The sequence below is a fragment of the Megascapheus bottae genome, chromosome 13, assembly GCF_031878675.1.
Source record: "Megascapheus bottae isolate mThoBot1 chromosome 13, mThoBot2.hap1, whole genome shotgun sequence".
In the NCBI taxonomy this organism is placed as follows: domain Eukaryota; kingdom Metazoa; phylum Chordata; class Mammalia; order Rodentia; family Geomyidae; genus Megascapheus; species Megascapheus bottae.
The window spans coordinates 21,697,170-21,717,024 of NC_143521.1; the positions used below are offsets into that span (position 1 = coordinate 21,697,170).

Here is a 19,855-nt window from a genome sequence, read left to right on the forward strand (position 1 = left end):
AAAAATTAATAGAAAAGAAAACAATCTATAATAGGGATTACTGAAGTTGACAGAGTATTCCCTTCCACATTTATTAAACTTATAAACGATGTCATGTTAATATATTTAATTGGGTCCGTAAATCATTGTATAGCCATCTACATGACATGGCTATAATTTCCAAAACTATAAAAGGACCACACCAAATATTATTTTGCTCCCTGTTTTAGACTTTTACAAAATAAGACAAGTAAACTTCTCAGCAACATGATCTCAGAGACCATGTTTACGCTTGCCCACTTCATGTAGCCCAGGTAGCTGACATGGTGCTCAGGTATGATTTGTTTTTTAAGTGACTGATCATTAGGCTCTGTTATCTTTGATTGGATACTGTCATGATTTCAAGTAACAAATGCCTAACTTACAAATCAAGGTATATGAGTTGAATAAGAGCTAGGTGGACTTGGAATGTCTACTGTCTGATTTAAAACATTTTTCCCCCTTTTTCATAGACCCAATATATCCTTCCAGAGGACATCTTGGCCACTGTGGGTGATCGTTATTATTCTTGGAGTAATGGTAATCCTCGGAGTAATTATTGGCCTCCTTGTACATTTTTTGGCAATTGGTCAGTATTTACTACTTTTGATTTTCATCTATTTTAGTGAATGCCCCTTTTGTTTAGAACATAGAGCAGGAAGAAAATTAATTTTTTTCTAGGATGTTTTCTCATTTGCTTTGTATTTGATTACTGTTTTAGTTCTACATCATACTTTCATTAGTTGATATTGAGGTTTTCAATTTTTGTTCAGATGCCTCCTTACTAATAATGTCATCAATTATGGTCATACAGGCAATACCGAAATGCTCAATACTTTTATGGCAATGTTAATTTTCAACTAAAGAGTTGTGCTGTGGGCTCATACCTGGGTCTTTATATCCTTCAGTAAATTTACTTCAAACTGTAGATGTTCATTTTCTTCTTAGTTCAGGTCTGCTATTGGTTACTAAGATATGATAGATAATCCAGAAATGTCCTTCCAATTGTAGGTGATCAAATATGGTCAAAATGGCTTAATGTTATGAAAATTTAACCTTTTTTAAAAAAATCACGCATAGTAACAGTGCACTTACAAAGTTTGGTTTTCCAATTTCCTTTTACATTCCAGAAATATAAGCTCTTAAATTTTATGCGTTACATAATGTGTTTAAGGTAATTTGACAGACATTACTCCTCTTGAGCCTTTCAATGAGAGCTCCTTTGATCCATGATGGAAAATGCTGTACGATTTCTGAGTCACTGTTCATTTCCTTTCTTTTTCTCTCGGATTGGTGTTGTTGTTATTATTATTATTGTGTGTGCTGCTCTTGAGGCTTGAACTTAGGGCCTGGGCACTAATCCTGAACTTTTCTTGCTCAAAATGAACACTTTACAACTAGAGCCATAGCTCTACTTCCTCCACTTCTGGCTTTTAGATAGTTCATTAGAGATAAGATTCTTACATTGTATTTCTTTCTTTTTTTTCCTTTTTTTTTTTTTCATGTTGTGGGTCATGGGGCTTGAACTCTGGGCCTGGGCGTTGTTCCTGAGTTCTTCACCTCAAGGCTACCACCCTACTCCTGGAGCCAGACTCACTTCCGATTTTCTAGTGATTAGTTGGAGATGAGTCTCTCGTGCTTTACTTTCCGCGCTGGCTTTGCATTGTATTTCTTTTTAGAAATTTACATTTTCTTTTGTACAGTGTAATTAGTGTAATTCCTTCCCTATTTCCCCCCCCCCCCCTCTCTCTCTCTCTCTCTCTCTCTCTCTCTCTCTCTCTCTCTCCCTCTTTTAGGTTATTTTAAAATCTGAATTAATTGCCACCTTTTAGACAGAAGTCTTAAGGACCACATCCTAGTTTGAAACTTTGTATGTTTTTATTTCACAGGAAAAATGTACCATTACCAAGGTGATTTTCGTATTTCTGGAATTATGTATAATAGCAGTTGTGAAACTACTGCTTCCCAAGCTAACACAGAACTGACCAGAGATATTGAGGCTAAGGTAAATCAGAGATATCCTTTACTAACTTCACTGTAAATTGAGTTTGATATATATAGTGGCTCTTTTTCTCTCTCTTTTTTTTTGTACAGATGCTATCTGTGTTTCAGAATTCTAGAATATATGAAAAGTATGTCAGCTCTCAGATCATCAAATTTTTGTAAGTACAATTTTATTCAAGATTGTATGAGAGGAAATTAGGTAATATAGCTCCTACTTCTTATAAGAAGCAGTATAAGACAGATAAACAGAATTGTATAATCTGGCCTAAATATGCTTTTGAAGTGTGTTTGATCATAGTGGAGGCAGGAAGGAATATATGGAGTACAGGAAAGCATAGTAAAGGTTGATAGCATTTGTAATTTGGTAATTGGTAATACCTATTTTAGAGAATTTGTACTCTTAAAACAACTAACCAACTTGCTTCTTCTAACCAACTTGCTTATAAACAAACACCTTCAATTGTCCTTCATTCAGTCAAATTATTTGGACATAAGATTGCATATTTAAAAACTGTGATTACCTTGTTTCCCCCTTCCCTATCCTATTTCAAATAAACAAATATATATATATGTATATATATATATACACACAATATATCAGATAGCAAGGTAAGGTACTGTGACAATACGAGATAACCATGGGACAACCAAAGAGATGAGAGACAACATAGTACATTAAGAACAAGATAAGGGGAGGGGGGGAGGGAGAGAAATGGGGACAAAAACATGAGAAGGGGTAGCAATGATTGTTAAATAATGCGCCTTCTATCTGGCGAATGTAATGTAACCCTTCTATTAATTACAATAAAAATATATTAAAAACTGTGATTACCAAGGTTTTCTTTGTAATAATTAGTATATGTCTAAAGTTTTCCTAGCAGAGGATCATAATAGCTTAAAAGCTTTGTGCATATAACCATATAGGATGAGGCTAAACAAAATGAACTCCAGAATATGTAAACAAGAGGTTTATCTTTGTGATACTTGTTTTTCAAGTACTCTGTGAAGTTATTTCTTTTCTCATTTTTTCCCCTTATGGTTCATCTTATGTTGTTACTGTATCTGACTTTGGTACTTGGTATATTTTATATACATTTATTTGTTTATTTGAAATAGTGAAGGGCAGAGGAAAAAAGATGAGTGAGAGGTGGTGGGGGGGGAAAGTTGGAGAAAAGCATGGGAAGGGTATTAATGTTCAAGAAGGAATGTACCCACTACCTGAAGAATGTAACTGTAATCCCTCTATACATCACCTTGATAATAAAAAAATAAATAAAATAAAAACTGTGATTAGTGGCCAGGAGTCAGTGGTTCACATCTGTAATCCTAGCTACGTAGGAGGCTGAGATCTGAGATTCAAAGTCAACATGGGCACGAAAGTCTATGAGACTTATATCTCCAATTAACTGCAAAAAAAAGAAAAAGAAAAAAAAGAAGAAAAAAGTGGAGCTGTGGCTCAAGTAGTAGAGTCCTAGTCCTGAACAAAATTGCTCTCTGCCCTGGGTTCATGCTTCTGTAACAGCACAACAAAATGAATGCAACTCCTTTTCAGGTTAATTAAAGGCATCAATATGTATATAACCATGATACTTTTTATGATTTTGTGATTTTACTCTGAGCTTCCTCAGTGCTTATGTATGTTGAAGCAGACCAGTTCTGCCCAAGAAATTGTAGGAGGAAGACTATGAAAGCTTCTGAGTAAATGCTGGAAGTATGTTTTAAAATTCTCTGATGTTTCTTAACTTCCTGATTGACTTCTTTTTCAAGATTAATTGTAGAAAAAATTCTGCATGAGAACTCTGGTGTCTATTTTATTGTAATAAATTCTCCAGAGAATCATTGGTTGGCTAAGATTCAATTTCTCATATGTGTCTGAAATATTCCACGTTCCAATTTGTGAATTCATAACTCCTTTCATCAACAGTCCTAAACACTTTTTTGAAAAATTATCTACCTACTCTTTTTAACAGATATAAAGAAATACATATGTTAATGAGCATGTTGGTAATTCAAAATCCTTTCAAACTATCAACAAAATCAGGCAGGAAGTGGAATATTAGAAAATTTCTGTTGTTTCTAGGCCTTATCGAAATGGGTCAAGAGTTCTATTACATCTGCTATTCAAGTTTCCTCCAGGAAAGAGGCATAGCATGAGGACAAAAATCAGAGCTACCTTATATCGAATGCTGAGAGACAACATGGCGACCTGGAAAGCAGTTCCCACTTCCATTAATATTATAGGTATTTTACCTACTTCCATTTTTATAATTGCTTAGATTTCTGGATTATTTAAGAAAGAGTACTAGAAAAGAATGAACTAAGTTTGTGGATGTGTAGAGATTTTTTTCCCCTTAAAAACGTAGATAACTTACAGTACTTCAGAGTAAAGAAAATTATCATAGATAAAGAAATGCAAATATATGCATCAGCTTTCTATGTTCCTAATACTTTATTTTAAATATGATGATGACAATGACAATACTAGTGGTAACATCAACAAGAACATAATGAAATCCTCCATACGTTGTTTGCGAATAGGCAGAAGTGGGAAGGGAGAAATGAAAATGTGGTGGAGGAGAATGATTACATTCAAAGAGCACTGTGTACACATCTGAAAATACCACAATGGGCCTCATTCTATTACAAATAGACACTAATTTAAAATGAATCACAAATGTGAAAGCTTTGTTTTTCATTTCCTTTTCTCTTTTCCTATATCATGTGGTGAAGATCTAAAGAGATGAAATCTAAATAGTTCAATGTTGGGCATAACTGGGCCATAAAAGTTAGTGTTTATTTTTTTTGAGCTTGAATCGACTTCTTGGTGATATTTTTTACCAATTTTTTGGGTTTCTTCTCATTTCCAGAAATCAGCAAGTTTAAGTCTGACATGCTTGTCAACAAATGTAAGTTAAAAAATTTAAGTTTAATGTAAATTTTAATATGTTCATGAGCTTCTGCAAATGTTCTTCAAAAAAAGATCTTGATGTACATCAAGATATAAATCTGGAAATCCTTTTGGAAACCATTGGACTGTTGATTTTAATGTGCATAAGGATTAGTATAAAATAGTGAAATGAGAATGAATTCCAAAGAATGGAATTATGAGTACAGGCTATCATATGTGAAGAACAAAATTTAAAAGACTGATGTGAAAAAAGAAAAATTTGGGGAAAAAAAGAAAATGTAACTGAGATCAAATAAATCATATATTTATTAAAATATGCAATTCTACGTTGGAAAATAAATTCTCACTAGGGTATTATGTGCTTGACAAACTTCTGTAGAGAACTTTCAATTTAGGTAATGGCTAACATAAGATGAAGACTGGAAGAGTGGAATTCGGCGTCACTCAGACAAGATAAAAGGGACAATCATGGTAACTACAGGTAGCAGAAAGGAGCAGAATCAGAAGAAGGGTTTCAATGAGCGTTCTAAGATACCTTTTCTTATTAAGCACTATCAAAGATAACATATTGTGGTGTAAACAAATCCATTCTCTAGGTTGTGGAAGACCACTGGTCAACAGCATTGCAACTGGCAACCGAATTGTGAATGGGAAAAATGCCCAGGAGGGTGCATGGCCGTGGATGGCCAGCATGCAGTGGAGAGGCACTCACTTCTGCGGAGCCTCACTGGTCGGCAGCAGGTGGTTACTGTCTGCTGCTCACTGCTTTGCTAAGTAAGTTCAAAAGTTGGATGAAATGTAGGACTTGAGTTACAGGTTTATTCTGAGGAGCGTGCAGGGACTAACCTAAATGTTGAAGAAAATGCCAAGTTTATAATCAAATACAAAACTATTTCCTGGATAGCTAAATGACAAGAAAGTATTTAAATTTGAACAGAGGAGAGAGGAATTGAGCAGAAATATGTCCCACTTGCCCAAATAGCTATTTTGGCCCACTTGTAAGTATTTTTCTTATGTTATTTCATAGTCACGATAATTTTACAGCAATAATTACAACAATAGTCACAATGATTACTATCTTACCATATGACCTAACCAGTTTAAAGATGAAAATGTAAAGGCTCAGATAAGGTGATGTAGTTAACTTACCAAAAATCATACAGCTCTTACGTGATAGAAATTGAATACAAACACAAGTACATGTGGTATAAGTTACCAGGTACTCATTTGTTTTGCCTTTTAGGGATTTTTTTTCAATCTCATTGAAGAAAATATATATTAAAATAAAAATATTATATACTAGGGATAGTATATAAAATCACACGTGATTGACAGTAAGCATTATGGAAAATAGAACATCATGAGTTGTGTTCTTCAGAGAGTAAACAAAGGGGAAATGATTTTGTGAAAAGAAATATCAGAAAATATGCTTTGAAATTTTAGTTTCATTGGTTTGGACAACTCTGGAGCATGATGATTAAGAAACTTAAGAAAGTAATTTATTTTGCAAAAGTACATGCACAGGATTTATTTTCCATAAATAAATTTCCGAAGAGTAGCTCATGACCATGAACTATGTGGATCCTTTAACATCTCAGTGGGTTTATGAAACATAAATCTCTGCAATTGAACCCGAATTGACTCAAAGGAAATGAAGTTCAAAACCACTGTTATTGAATGCATGGATTCATTGGAAGTTTGAGAATGGGAGACAAGAACATAAAGGTTTTGAATCCTTTTTTTTTGCCAGTGCTGGGGCTTGAACTCACGGCCTGAGCTCTGTCCTTGGGCTTTCTCAAGGCTAAATCTCTACCACTTGAGCCATAGCACCAGTTCCAGCTTTTTTCTAAATATGTGGTACTGAGGAATCGGACCTGGGTCTTTGTGCATGTGCTAGGCAAGCACTCTACCACTAGGCCAGACTCCCGGCCCTTGAATCCTTAAAAATAAATGGCACTTGAAACTTTTAGGGAGAGGAGAAAATAAGCAGAGTGTTTAGCCTTAAATTGAGAGTTTCTGTGAGGAAATAGAACTAATCAGGAAATCTAAATTACAGCCGAAGACGCATTGGGTGAGAAAGATGTGCAGTGTTTTATGTCCACGAGCCTAGGTGGAGCTAAATTTGCACAGAAAACCTCAATGGGACCATCTCTAGCAAGATGAGAGGTTTCATACTCTTTTTACAAACTGAAAACTTAAAACATTTTAGGTCTGAGACATTTAAAAAAAAATAAGAATGGGGCCGGGAGTCTGGCCTAGTGGTAGAGTGCTTGCCTAGTATGCACGAAGACTCAGGTTTGATCCCTTGGTATCACATACATAGAAAAAAAAATAGAAAAAAAAAAGAATCCAAGTGCTATGTAGTGTCGTCTGAGAACTTCATGCCTTTAAGGTAAGAGATCTTGACTATTGAGAAAACTGAATATATCTAAATGAAATTGTCTCTTCTAGGAAAACCAGTTTAAAAGATTGGACTGTCAACTTTGGACTTGCAGTAAATAAACCTTATATGACCCACAAAGTGCGGAGGATCATTTTACATGAACATTTTAAGTCCCCTGGAGTTCAGAATGATATTGCACTTGTGGAACTGGCTAACGAAGTGTCTTTTACGAAGTACATTCGTAAGATTTGTCTTCCTGAAGCAAACATGAAGCTATCCCAACAGGACAGTGTTGTGGCAACAGGATGGGGAGCACTTTCTATGAATGGTAAAATTTCCCATCAAAACACAGAAACTAGCTGGGCACTGATGGCTGACACCTGTAATCCTTGCTTCTCAGGAGGCTGAGATCTGAGGATTGAACTTCACTGACAGCCTAGGAAGAAAAGTCCATAAGATTCTTTTTTTAAAAAAAAATTGTAGGGATAATGTAATGTAGAGGTTGCAGTTACATTCATCAGGTAGTGGGTGCATTACTTTTTGCACATTGATACCCCTTCTGATGTTTCCTCCGTTTCCCTCTTCCCACCCTCTCCTAATCATCTTGTTTTCCCCCCTTCTCTTCCCTATCTCCAATAAACTACTCAGAAAAAGCCAGAGGGGGCCTGTGACTCAAATAGTAGAGTGCTTGCCTGGAGCAAAAAGGAGCTCAGGGAGAGAGCCCAGGTCTGGAGTTCAAGCTCCATGACTGACAAAAACAAATGAAAATCATGGAAGCTTAAACAATCCAGAAATTAGTCATTCCCTCAGGAAATCCATTAACCAGTAAATACAGTTTAAAAAATATATCGGAGCTGGGAGTTTGGCCTAGTACATGGTATGCACAAAGACCCTGGTTCAAGTCCTTGGTACCACATACATAGAAAAGGCTGGAAATGGTGCTGTGGCTCAAGTGGTAGAGCTCTGGCCTTGAGAAAGCCCAAGGACACTGTTCAGGCCCTGAGTTGGGCCCCAGGACTGGCAAAAAAAAATCAAGGAAGAGGCAGAAAACAACTCTTGTCTTCAATTTCTGAAATATCTTTAGAAATGGAATTGAGAAAAAGTCTTAAGTATGAGGCAGTCAGTAATAATATAAATCTGAAAGAAATTAGTGCTTCCTTGGGCCCCTTTTTGGTATTGGTATGGTAATCAAAAGAATCTGTATGATGCCAAATGGCTTTTGGGAAGGGGAGGGGGTGCCAGTTCTGGGACTTGAACTTGGGACTGGGTGCTGTCTGTAAGCTTTTGTGCTCAAGGCTAGCACTCTACCACTTTGGCCATAGTGGCATTTCCCACCAAATGTTCTTTATTGCAACAAACAAGGCTAAGATTCCTGTAATGCAAACCTTTTCTTTTCAGGTCCTTGGCCAGTGATACTACAAGAAGCTCCTTTGAAGATTATAGACAATGAAAATTGCAATGCCCCGCATGTGCTTTCTGGCTTAGTTCTGGATACCATGTTATGTGCTGGATACTTGTCAGGAGAAGCTGATGCCTGCCAGGTACATCTAGATATCATTATGCAAACATTTTCTCCCAAAGTGCTAATGCAAGGGGAGTTTTTGTTAACATAAGCTATCATTATGTACGAATGATTTCCACAATTTATTATTTTTAATCAGGAGAGAGAAATCCAATTCAACATGTATCATCAGTTCTATGTACGTGTCCTATGTACAATCTAGGTGCTGGGGATGAACATAAATCTTGTTTTTATTGGACTAATGCTTGAGGGCTTGGAGCTACTACAAAGAGTGGAGTGTTTGTCCAGTAAGTGGTGGTTCTCAGTTCAAATCCTGGTACCGCCAAAAGGAAACAATAAAAGATAATCACAAACAAAAGTATTAAGAAATTTATAAAGTAAACTTAGTCCTATCTTTTGGGAAGCCTGAAGAGGAGGCATCAGGAGGTATCCTACTTGAGGCTTCGGGAAGTTGAGCTTGTGTCCATGTCCCCATTTTCTAGGGATTGCATGGAGACAAGCACACTACCAAGTTCACAGCACTAAGCCCGGCCTGAACTCGTTTTAAGACTGAATTCATTTTATTTATTTTTGTTAATCATGAGGCTTGAACATGGGGCCTGAGAGCTGTACTTAAACTTTTTCGCTCAAGACTAGTGCTCTACCACTTTGAGCCGCGGCCCTACTCAGTTTTCTGGTGGTTAATTGGAGATAAGTGTCTCACAGACTTTCCTGCCTGGCCTTGCTTTGAACTACCTTCCTCAGATCTCAGAATTCTGAGTAGGATTACAGATGTGAGCCACCAGGACCTGGCTTAAAACTGAACTCTCAAATCAAATTCTGATCCATTCATGCAACATTTAATAGCTGGAGGTAATATAAGATGGTTTGTAGGATCCTGAGCATTTGCCGACAAGGGTTCCCAAATTCTGAAAGAAAATGACTTGGTTTCAGTAGCCATTCCTAAACAGAGGCAAAAAGAAAACTTTCCAAAAAGGTAACAAATATTTGTTCCCTTCTTCTAGAATGATTCTGGTGGGCCACTAGCTTATATTGACTCCAGGAAAATCTGGCACCTTGTTGGAATAGTAAGCTGGGGTGATGGATGTGCTAAAAAGAATAAACCAGGGGTCTACACACGAGTGTCCTCTTATCGTGATTGGATCATCTCCAAGACTGGACTCTGAAAGAAAAGTAATTATGAAATGGAATATAAAGATAATGCCAAGTGCTTACCTATTGCATCAAGATCTATTTCTTTTAAATGATGGCAAATGGATCATTTTCTTTCTCTTTTAAAAAAAATTTATTCTATTGTCAGGGTGGATCATTTTCTTATGTAACCAAATACAAGTATCTATATTTCATTATATCAAGAGCATCATTTACTTACTTACTTATCTAGTTAGTTAATTTAGAAGACAGAAAGAAAAGAAATAAGGTGCAAAAATATTTTTAGCAATCATCTAGCTTTCATTAAATCTTATAATTATGTTCAAAATTTGCTTAGTTTTTTTCTCCATAATCAGCAGGAAGCAAACCTTTTGTAAGTATGAGAACAAGTGTACAGGATCTATCAAATACATTGTATTAAATAAGTTATAATTTCACTTTGTTAAGCTAACATGTGGTAGACAAATCATTAGCATTTGTATTTATTTTTACCTATACATGAGATAGTCTGTGTAACTCATAAAATCACATGTTGAGAGAGGAGGGCAATCATAAGTTGATCTGGATGAATTCTATTCATAAGAGGCTGATTAAGCTAGATTAAGACACTGAAAACTAGAGAAAATAAATCATTTGCTAGTTACTATTATTCATGTTTGATAAGCCTATAAATTTAACCTGTTGAGTTTAGAGCCAAAATGTGTCAGTCAGTAATAAAGAATGATTTCTTGTCTTTCTTTTTATTAAGTAGCTGTACCAAAGCTCACAATTCCACACATCAGGCTATAACTACAATGTATGTTGTTTTCTTCCTTATTTTCCTGGCCCATCCCTACATTTGGGTTGTGTAGTTTATTTTTACATAATATATCTTGAATTCAATGGCTATATTTTCTCACCTATTAATGATTTTTAAGTAACAATTTCTTACTCAAATCATTTTATCCTTCTTATTGTCATTTATTTGTTTCCTTTTGCAACCAAAATACTGTCTTCAAGGCAGGGAACAGTAAGGCACCTATTTCAGTAGTTTTCCTTATGATGAAAGTACAATTGTATGATGGGTTGACTTTGTAATCCCTGTATATAATTTGCCTTTTTTGTTGTTCTTTAAAATTAAAAATGTAACAGTAAAATTTTAAAGGTAGATAAAATAATTTTAAAAAATATTTTTCAGCTGTCTACAGTGTTAAAATTTTTATGGTGTTTCTACTTATATGGTATGAAATATGACTCTGCTGAAATTACATGCCCTAGGGCTGGGAGTTTGGCCTAGTGGTAAGTGCTTGCCTAGCATGCACAAAGACATGGATTCGATTCCTCAGTACCACATACATAGAAAAAAAGTCGTATATGCTGCTGAGGCTCAAGTGGTAGAGCTCTAGCCTTGAGAAAGTTCAAGGACAGTGCTCAGGCCCTGAGCCCAAGCCCAGGACTGGCAAAAAAATAAAAATAAAAAAAGAAATTACATGCACTCTATTTGACAAGATGAAGTCTTTCCCATTCTATACTCTAAGTGCTCATAAATATTTACTGAGTGTCTATCTATCTATCTATCTATCTAGATAAGTGCCAAATATTATATGCCAATTAAAAACATTAGAAGACAGGTTATTCTTTAAAACCTTGCCTCCTGACCACCCATCATAACTATTATGGCCACCAGTTATTTTTATCCAGTTATTCTATAACATTCTGTTTATTTTTTCATTTATAAAATGCATCAACATTTTAAGATGTCAAGTCAAGTGCTGGTGGCTTACAACCATAGCCCTATCTATTCAGGATGCTAAGCTTTAAGATTTGAGGATCAACATTTAAAGCTCACAGACAGGATAGTCTGTGAGATTCTTATTTCCAATTAAATACCAAAAAGCTAGAGGTGTGGCTCAAGTGCCAGCTTTGTATGGAAAAATTCAAGACTCAGTACAAACACACACACACACACACACATACACACACACGTTAAAATATCTAATTTTGTGTACTACATTCTTGTATGTGTTCCTGATTTTATCTCTCTGGTTCACCAGTGTATTCTTAGTATGTAACAAATAGCAACTTTCAAGTAAACATTTATTGAGTTCATTAATATTTTCTTGCTCTGGCATTTCAAAAATAAAACAAATTATGAATTCCTAAGGTAAAAAGTTCTCTTAAAAGAATCCAACCATCTTGTTTAGAGGCATTTCCATGCATCAGTCCACCTCGATCTCAATACCCTCGGAGAAGAAAATCTCAGCTCTTTATTATGACTTGCAAATCCATAATGAAAACGTGATTCACTGCGCCTACTCATTATTAAAGCCCAGCTCAGGTGTCATCTCTACCTGGAAGCTCTTCTCAACATTTCCAGACATGTACTCCAGATGGCTGGCGGCGTTCACCTGTCACTGTACTTCTCACAGCAGAAAGCATGACTGCTATGTATCAGAGTCTCTCTCAAGGTCATGAATTTCAGAAGGACATTTTATTATTTCTGGGTTCATGGATTTGTGGCTGGTGCATTTGGGTTAATCCTTGTTACTCACTGAGTAAAGCTGAATGAAATAAATGGACTATCATAGTCTCACTGCTACTTATGTCTGTTTTATCTCCTGTCATGCCCTTGCATGTTACCACTCCTATTATTTAGGTTCTGAAGCATATTATGCTGGGTCTTTCCAGATGGTAAACTTTTTATTTTCAGCAAAACTCCTACCATGCTTTTAAAACTTAGTTCATATCTTTGTGAAATGTTTAATGCAATGTATTCTCATTAATTCCATGCCAATCTATCATCAAACCATCATCTTCCCTCAGGAAGTTCTACACAATGAACAAAGACAGTTTCTTTTTACTCAGAGAATTTGGCCTCAACTGTCCAAGATTCCATATTTTACTGTTAATTCTAACCATTTTTTCTACTTAAATCCACATAAAGAACAATTTATGGGGCCAGGAGCATGGCCTAGTGGTAGAGTGCTTGCCTAGCATGCATGAAGCCCTGGGTTCGATTTCTGGGTGCCATATATACAGAAAAAGATGGAAGCGGTGCTGTGGCTCAAGTGGTAGAGTGCTAGCCTTGAGAAAGCTCAAGGACAGTGCCTAGACCCTGACGTCAGGCTCCAGGACTGGAAAACTTATTTCAACAAGTAATTTATCTCATGAAGAATCTATTATCCTTGTGAAGAAAATAAACATCACAGATCACCAGAAAGTTTTTATCATTATTTCCAATCTGATCTATTTCCTTCTCTAAAGTAATCCTTATTTTATGAATACTCTCTGAAAAAAATGAATACTCTGATCTTTTCAATACATTTATATTTTCATAAATAAATATATGAGTTTATGTACATTAGCACTTGATTAAAATGTGTAAAACTATTTCATTAATTTTTAAAAAAATTATTGCTATTTATAAAATTGATATACAGTAGGGTTACAGTTCCATAAGTCAGGTAATGAGTATTTTTCTTTTTGGACACTGTTATTCCTTTCCTTGCTCTCTCTCAGTTTTCCCCTCCTATCTCTGCACTCAAGTTGTATCGTTCATTTTCAGCCGAGTGTCCAGTGAGCAACTTGACTATGTTTATTCATCCTTTGCCACTCCATATCTATGCCTCCCCTTGAACTCCCAAAGACATATAAATGAACAAAAAGAAAAGAAGACAAAAACAGCAACAAAGAGAAAGAGCCTCTTGTTATCATTTCCTGGAGCTCATTTTGATAAATACTGTTTTGTGTGATCAGATCCTTAAAAATACTTTTAATGGTATCATGTTGAGTTATCATTCTGCATCTCATTTCTTACCCAATTTTTTCTTAAAATATATATTTTTTTGCTGTTGTTGTTTTCTAGTCTTGGGGCTTGAGCTCAAAGCCTGGGTGCTATCTTTGAACTTTCTTAAGGCTACCACTCTACCACTTGAGCCACAGGGCCATTTCCAGTTTTTCTGAGTAGTTTATAGAAAATAAGTCTCTCCCAGATTTTCCTGCTCTGTCTGGCTCCGAAGTGCAAACCTCAGATCTCAGCCTCCTGAGTAGCTAGGATTACAGGGGTGAGCCAGCATCTCCTAGCTCCAATTGTTCTTTAAATTTTGTGGACATCAGCAGATATGATACAATATCACCACTATTAGCCCTGCGGTCTCTTGATTCACACAAGTTGGCCTAGTTTGCCTATGCTATATTTGTTTTGACTCCAGAAATCTGAAGAACAATGAACTCCTTTTCAGGAAACATCATGACAATGGCCTTTTACTACAGAACTCCCCAAATAGCCTCATTTCTGCTTTGGAAGGCCTTCATCTACCAGAAGAATCTAACTTGCTTCCAGAGCCCTAACCGTATTTCTTAGTTCTCAAATTCTGTAATTTAAAAGGGATCATAGAAAGTAAGAATGGGTTAATTCACAGGATCTATTACACCTTCATTCCGTTTAACATGTGCATAGCATTTCATATAATATGCTGGAGTTTCTTTAATCACTCCTATATTAAGTATTAATTTATTTCTATTTTTTGCTCTTGTGAATTTTGTTGTCAGTATCATAATATATTCTTGTTTGAGTATCTGTCCTAGGATAGATAACTAGAAGTGAAAATGATTGGTTAAAGAGAGACAACTGAAAACTTAACATTGCTTTCCTTTAAGGTTGCTACCTCAATTGTGTCAATGGATATAAGTGCATTTCCTCACATTCCTAACAAATGATAGAAGAGCAAACCTTGCAGTTTAGTAGGGATGTTATTGTTTTAATTTTCTTTTTTATAATCACCTTTATACAATTACCGTGTGTGTGTGTGTGTGTGTGTGTGTGTGTGTGTATGTGTGTGTGTGTCTAAACTGGGATTAAACTCAGGGCCTGAGCATTATCTCTTCATTTAAAAAAATTTTTTTAAATCAAAGCTAGCATTCCACCACATGAGCTCCACTTGGGAATTTTTGGTGGACAGTGGAAATGAACATCTCATAGACTTTCCTTAGGTAGGATTGCAGGTCTCAATCACCAAGGTGCCTAAACACAATTACTTTTTATTATATGTTAATTATTATCGAGTTTTAATGTATTTTACTTAGTTTTAGAAGGCATATATATGGATATTATTCACATTTCTGAGTGATATAACTAATATTATTCACCTCTATCAGATATTTGTCATGATAAGTTAAGTGGAGATCAATATAACAGTAGATGGTTCAATCTGAATTTGGTATTGATGGCAAAAGATAGTTAGAGACCAGAGGGAATAAAAGATCAAAGAAGATAAAGCTTTACCAGGATGCTTTGGAGGAAAAAAATATAGCTCAGCTGGACCATGAGACATGACTAAACTTTGGATGGTAGAAGTGGCAAGCTTGGAGATAACTTATCAATGTGAGGGAAGGGCTTGCCATCGAGAAAGACAGCTGTGAGAAATGGCGGAGGTACAGTTAAGCCTTACACCAAGTCCTTGGTAAATTACAATGTCTTGGGCATTGCGCCAGACACTTGATTTGGGTCGTGTTAGTTGATAGAGGAGCATGTCAGGTATAGTCTTGTTGGCCTACATGTTTTACCTGTGAGAAAGTTAAAGTTCAGAAAGATTTATGTTGAACACTCGGAAACCAGTAGTTATGGCTCCATATTACAGAATATTACTATGGATCAACTAAGATAAAAAGTGACAACATTTGGAAGCCATAGAATAGCAACCAAGGAGGCCCATATTCTGTATTCTGTATTTTATCCAGAAAGAAGCTGAGCATTTAAAATTTGTTGTTGAATAAGTGATATATAATGAATGTGTTTCAGGAGGATGAATCACACCAATTAGTATCATTTAGCTCTCAAAGCCTCTTCCTCAGAGAAGTTCTATAGATAACCGGATAACTACTCACTGCACTTCCTGCACACATGTGCACACAGGTCATGGGGCTTGAATTTATGGGCTGAGTGATGTCCTCTGAACTTGTTTTTGTTCAAGGCTAATAGTCTAGCACTTGAACCATAGCTCCACCCTCTGGCTCTTTTGGTGTTTAATTTGAAATAAGAATTTCACACTTTTCCTATCTGGACTGGCTTTGAACCTCCATCAGATCTCAGTCTTTGAGTATTAGCTAGGATTACTGGTGTGAGCTACTGACACTGGGCCCTTTTGACCCTCCAGGCACCCACTCCTCTTCCTTCTCCTCTCCTCTTCCTTCTCTCTTCCCCCTCCTCCTCTCTCTTCTCTTTTCCCCCCCTCTCTCTCTCCACTCCATCCCTCTCTCCTCCTTTCTCCCTCAATCTCCCTTTTCCTCCTTGTCCCTACTCTAATCCCTTCTTCCTTGCCCTCTCCTTCCCTTCACCTCCTCTTCATTTAAAAAATATTTTAGCATTAACTAGTCATGTTAGGGAATGCCATTTTACATATTCACATATGCATAAGATAAACTTCCTTATCTGCCTCATCCTTGCATTAACCAAATTCAACAAGTTTCATGGTACACTCTTGGACATAAAATATTTTGCCTGTATTCACATTCCTAATTTGCTCTCCTCCCTCCTAGTAGTATCCCCACTCTGGACGGGATTTGCTTTACGTTCTTATCTTGATTTTTTTTTTACTATATGCTAATTGTTCAAAGGGGTCTACTAGTGGTATTTTGCACATGTATAAATGGGGTTTTAATAAAAGTGATCCTGTCATTTACCCCACACTCTTCTCTTTTTCAGTTGCTCTCAGTGAGTTTTAGTTTACTACATTTATTCATAGATGCACAATATATTGGAATTGAATACCACCTAACTTTTCCCATGCAATGTCTTCAAAGAGTTCCATTAAAACACTATCTATCATCTACCTATTTAATCTTCTGTGTGATTATACATATATTTTATTTTTTAGGTTGGTCAAATATATAAGAGAAAACATTTGACCTTTGTCCTTTTGAGCCTGGGTTATTTGCTCAACATGTTATTCTTTTTACAGCATGCACAATATTAAATTCCTTGTTATGAGAGCAGGGCTGGTGTTACATCCATCGCTGTAGGTAATGCTCCTTTTGAGAGAAATGGTTAGTTCCAGGAAATACATGATCAATATTTATTAGGTAAAGGAATATAGTGAATGGGTAAAGGTATGGAAACTGGTACTAAGAATCTATACATATATATTTAAAATATTGAGATGTCTTTATGATCTTTTCTTTTGGGGGGTGGGGGAAATTGTTGGTCATGAGGCTTGAACTCAGGGCCTTCAAGCTGTTCTTGAGTTTTCTTTGCTCAAGGCAGGAGCTCTACTACTTTGAGCCACAGCACCACTTCTAGTTTTTTGGTGGTTAATTGGAGATAAGAGTCTCATGGACTTTCCTGTCCAGACTGGCTTTGACTCATGTTCCTCAGATCTCAGCCTCCAAAGCAGCTAGGATTACAGACTTGAGCCACCAGTACCTGATTAAATCATGAGGTTTTTCTTTTCTTAACGATTTAGTGTTACCCCAGACCTGCTTACATTCACCAAATGAAACAAATTTTGATCGATTAAGTAGTTCATTTTCCTGTCAAGAATTATAAATGTGTAATTATTTCTTACTCCAATACCTATTTTTATTACAAAATCCATTCCTATAAAAATATGTAGAGTCTAAGTGACATTTCAAAGTCAAACATATTTCAAATGAGTAATGCTGTCATAGAATTATTGTACACAAAACAAGACATCTTAAGTCACTCCTTACAGTCTGCTCTTATGCGTTTGTTGGTTTCACTGGGGAGTAACTCTAGACCATGAGAGGGTGGATAGAATCTGAGTCAGGGCACTGATTCACCACTCTGCGGTGGTATTTCTTGGGAGGGACTGGCAGATGACCAGCTCAGTAATATCTATTGTTTTTTCTTCCCCCCTAAGGACCAACTCAAAGAGAAGTTTTGTTTCTTCCTTTAACTCACAGATCCACAACTGTCATCACACTTGTTGGACAAGTTTCCTTTGAAATAACTTTCAGCTATACCCAGCCCTTAAAATCTTAAACTATCCTTACAGTAAGCACATTTACCTGAGAACGACTGATCAGCATAAAAGGAGTAAAGAAGTTTCCTTTACCTCCATTCACTCCGGCAGCCTTTAATTTCACCACATTATGTATAGGTAAGTACAAATTTACCTCCCCCAAATTTTGACCACCCCCAAAAAATGGAATTCACACTATCTCCTCAATGTGTGTCTCAGCTAAAGGCAGCAATATAATAGCTGAGTTTAGGTGGGAATATATTTCCAAAACCTTTTGCATGTTTGGCCCAAACATGCACTTGTGTCTGTCTGCAATGTGTACTTTAAAACTTCAATTTGGGGAGTTGCTTCAGAAAACTGGGAAGCAGCTTCAGAATCTATGAGTGGAAAGTACTGTGAATGTGTGGGTGCTGACAGGCTGAGAGGAAGCAGCAGAGAGAACATTTTCTTCTCTCATGAATCAAACATTGATAGTGATGTGAACATGGCTTTCAACAGTGATTTTTAGGAATTTTACTTTGCATTTCACAATACCTTGGTTTTAATGATGTTTTCTGCGAACCATAATCCTTTATGTTGACATGTTAAATGGTCATGAACTCTAACATTTTGATTACGTACAGACAGGTTTTAATTGTTTTTTCAAGTATCTAGCTATGTAATCATCACACGAATAGGCCAGTGATCATTAATAAAAAAACAAAAATATGCTTTTGGTTCATGAGCAGTCATCATAAAAATATATGAAATAGAGCAAATTTGCTGAATCGAATGTTAAAATGTTTGAGGTTCACATTGTTGAAACATAAATAAATGTGCACCATACATATATTTTCTAAAATTTACAATTAATTTTTTGTGTAAATAGCAGAACCCTTGACTCATGTATATATATATATATATATATATATATATCCACAATGTCTAGCTTTATGTGATTAGAAATCATATTCACTTTCTGAAGTATACTTAATATATATTTCTTAAATTGAATAACTTTCTTAACTAAATAGTATTTTGTAACTAAAGCAGTTTTTTAAATTCATAATCTTGATGTTTGCTTATAGGTCACAGTTCTGATACATCAGTAAGAGATTGACTATATACATTTAGAAGTTAAAAAAGCCAGCATGCGTGTTTTATTTTTGTCTGTGAGATAATCATTACCTTTATACTACATGGACGACAAATTTCATTTATAGAGCATGTATTCCTTCTCCTCTATCATTTTATGCTTATGTGAAAATCTTCACAGGATTACATGATTGTTTCTAACAACCGCTAGATATCCATGACAAATTCAAACCCTAATTCATAGATAAGCTTTTTAGAATAAGACATTAATCTAATTAATCCACACAAGAAGTGTGGATTGTGTTTGAAAACATAATTGAAGCTGCAGGTGAGTTTCAGGAGACCCAGGTAAGCTTGTGGTTACACATAGGTACCTGAACGATGGACGATTAAAAGGAAGGAAAGGAACATCTGAAGCGAAAGTAAAGACTTCAAAATGAAAATTTACTATTTTCATTTTGTTTCCTTTTGAATTAGTCATATTGGATAGAATAGGAAGAATCTTTCTCAGAAGAAAACTGTTTTAGATTCTTTTTTCTTTTTTTCATATATTTTTATTGTAATTAATAGAAGGGTTACATTACATTAGCCAGATGGAAGGTGCATTACTTCACATACATTGATACCCTTTGTCATGTCTTGGTCCCCATTTCCCTCCCCCCCACCCTCATCTTGTTTTCCCCCCTTTTCTATCCAATTTGAGATGCCAATTTCAAATTTAGTAATTATTATGGCAAGGTGTATTTTATATTCTTTATCTTCTTGTGATTTTTCTGAAGAAGTTACTGAAAGTTGGCTAACAGCTGAATCTATTTAATCTATTCTACTTTATAAAA

The 19,855-nt window shown here is 35.8% G+C and overlaps 1 protein-coding gene across 1 annotated transcript; it reads left to right on the plus strand.

Annotated features, from left to right (window-relative positions):
- The first annotated feature begins 302 nt into the window (after positions 1-302).
- LOC150055679 (transmembrane protease serine 11B-like) lies at positions 303-10,001 on the plus strand. The gene is made up of 10 exons (XM_090343148.1): positions 303-313; positions 492-607; positions 1,908-2,023; positions 2,113-2,180; positions 4,103-4,263; positions 4,890-4,928; positions 5,527-5,704; positions 7,382-7,641; positions 8,712-8,854; positions 9,840-10,001. Exons 1-10 carry the CDS (start codon positions 303-305, stop codon positions 9,999-10,001), a joined length of 1,254 nt encoding a protein of 417 aa, XP_090199274.1.
- Positions 10,002-19,855: the final 9,854 nt, after the last annotated feature.

What these genes read in the sequence shown, in the direction of transcription:
- LOC150055679 (XM_090343148.1), top strand. An exon ending in TGACATGCTTGTCAACAAAT is followed by an intron (nt 4,929 to 5,526) that starts GTAAGTTAAAAA and finishes TCCATTCTCTAG; the next exon opens with GTTGTGGAAGACCACTGGTC. An exon ending in GAGAAGCTGATGCCTGCCAG is followed by an intron (nt 8,855 to 9,839) that starts GTACATCTAGAT and finishes CCCTTCTTCTAG; the next exon opens with AATGATTCTGGTGGGCCACT.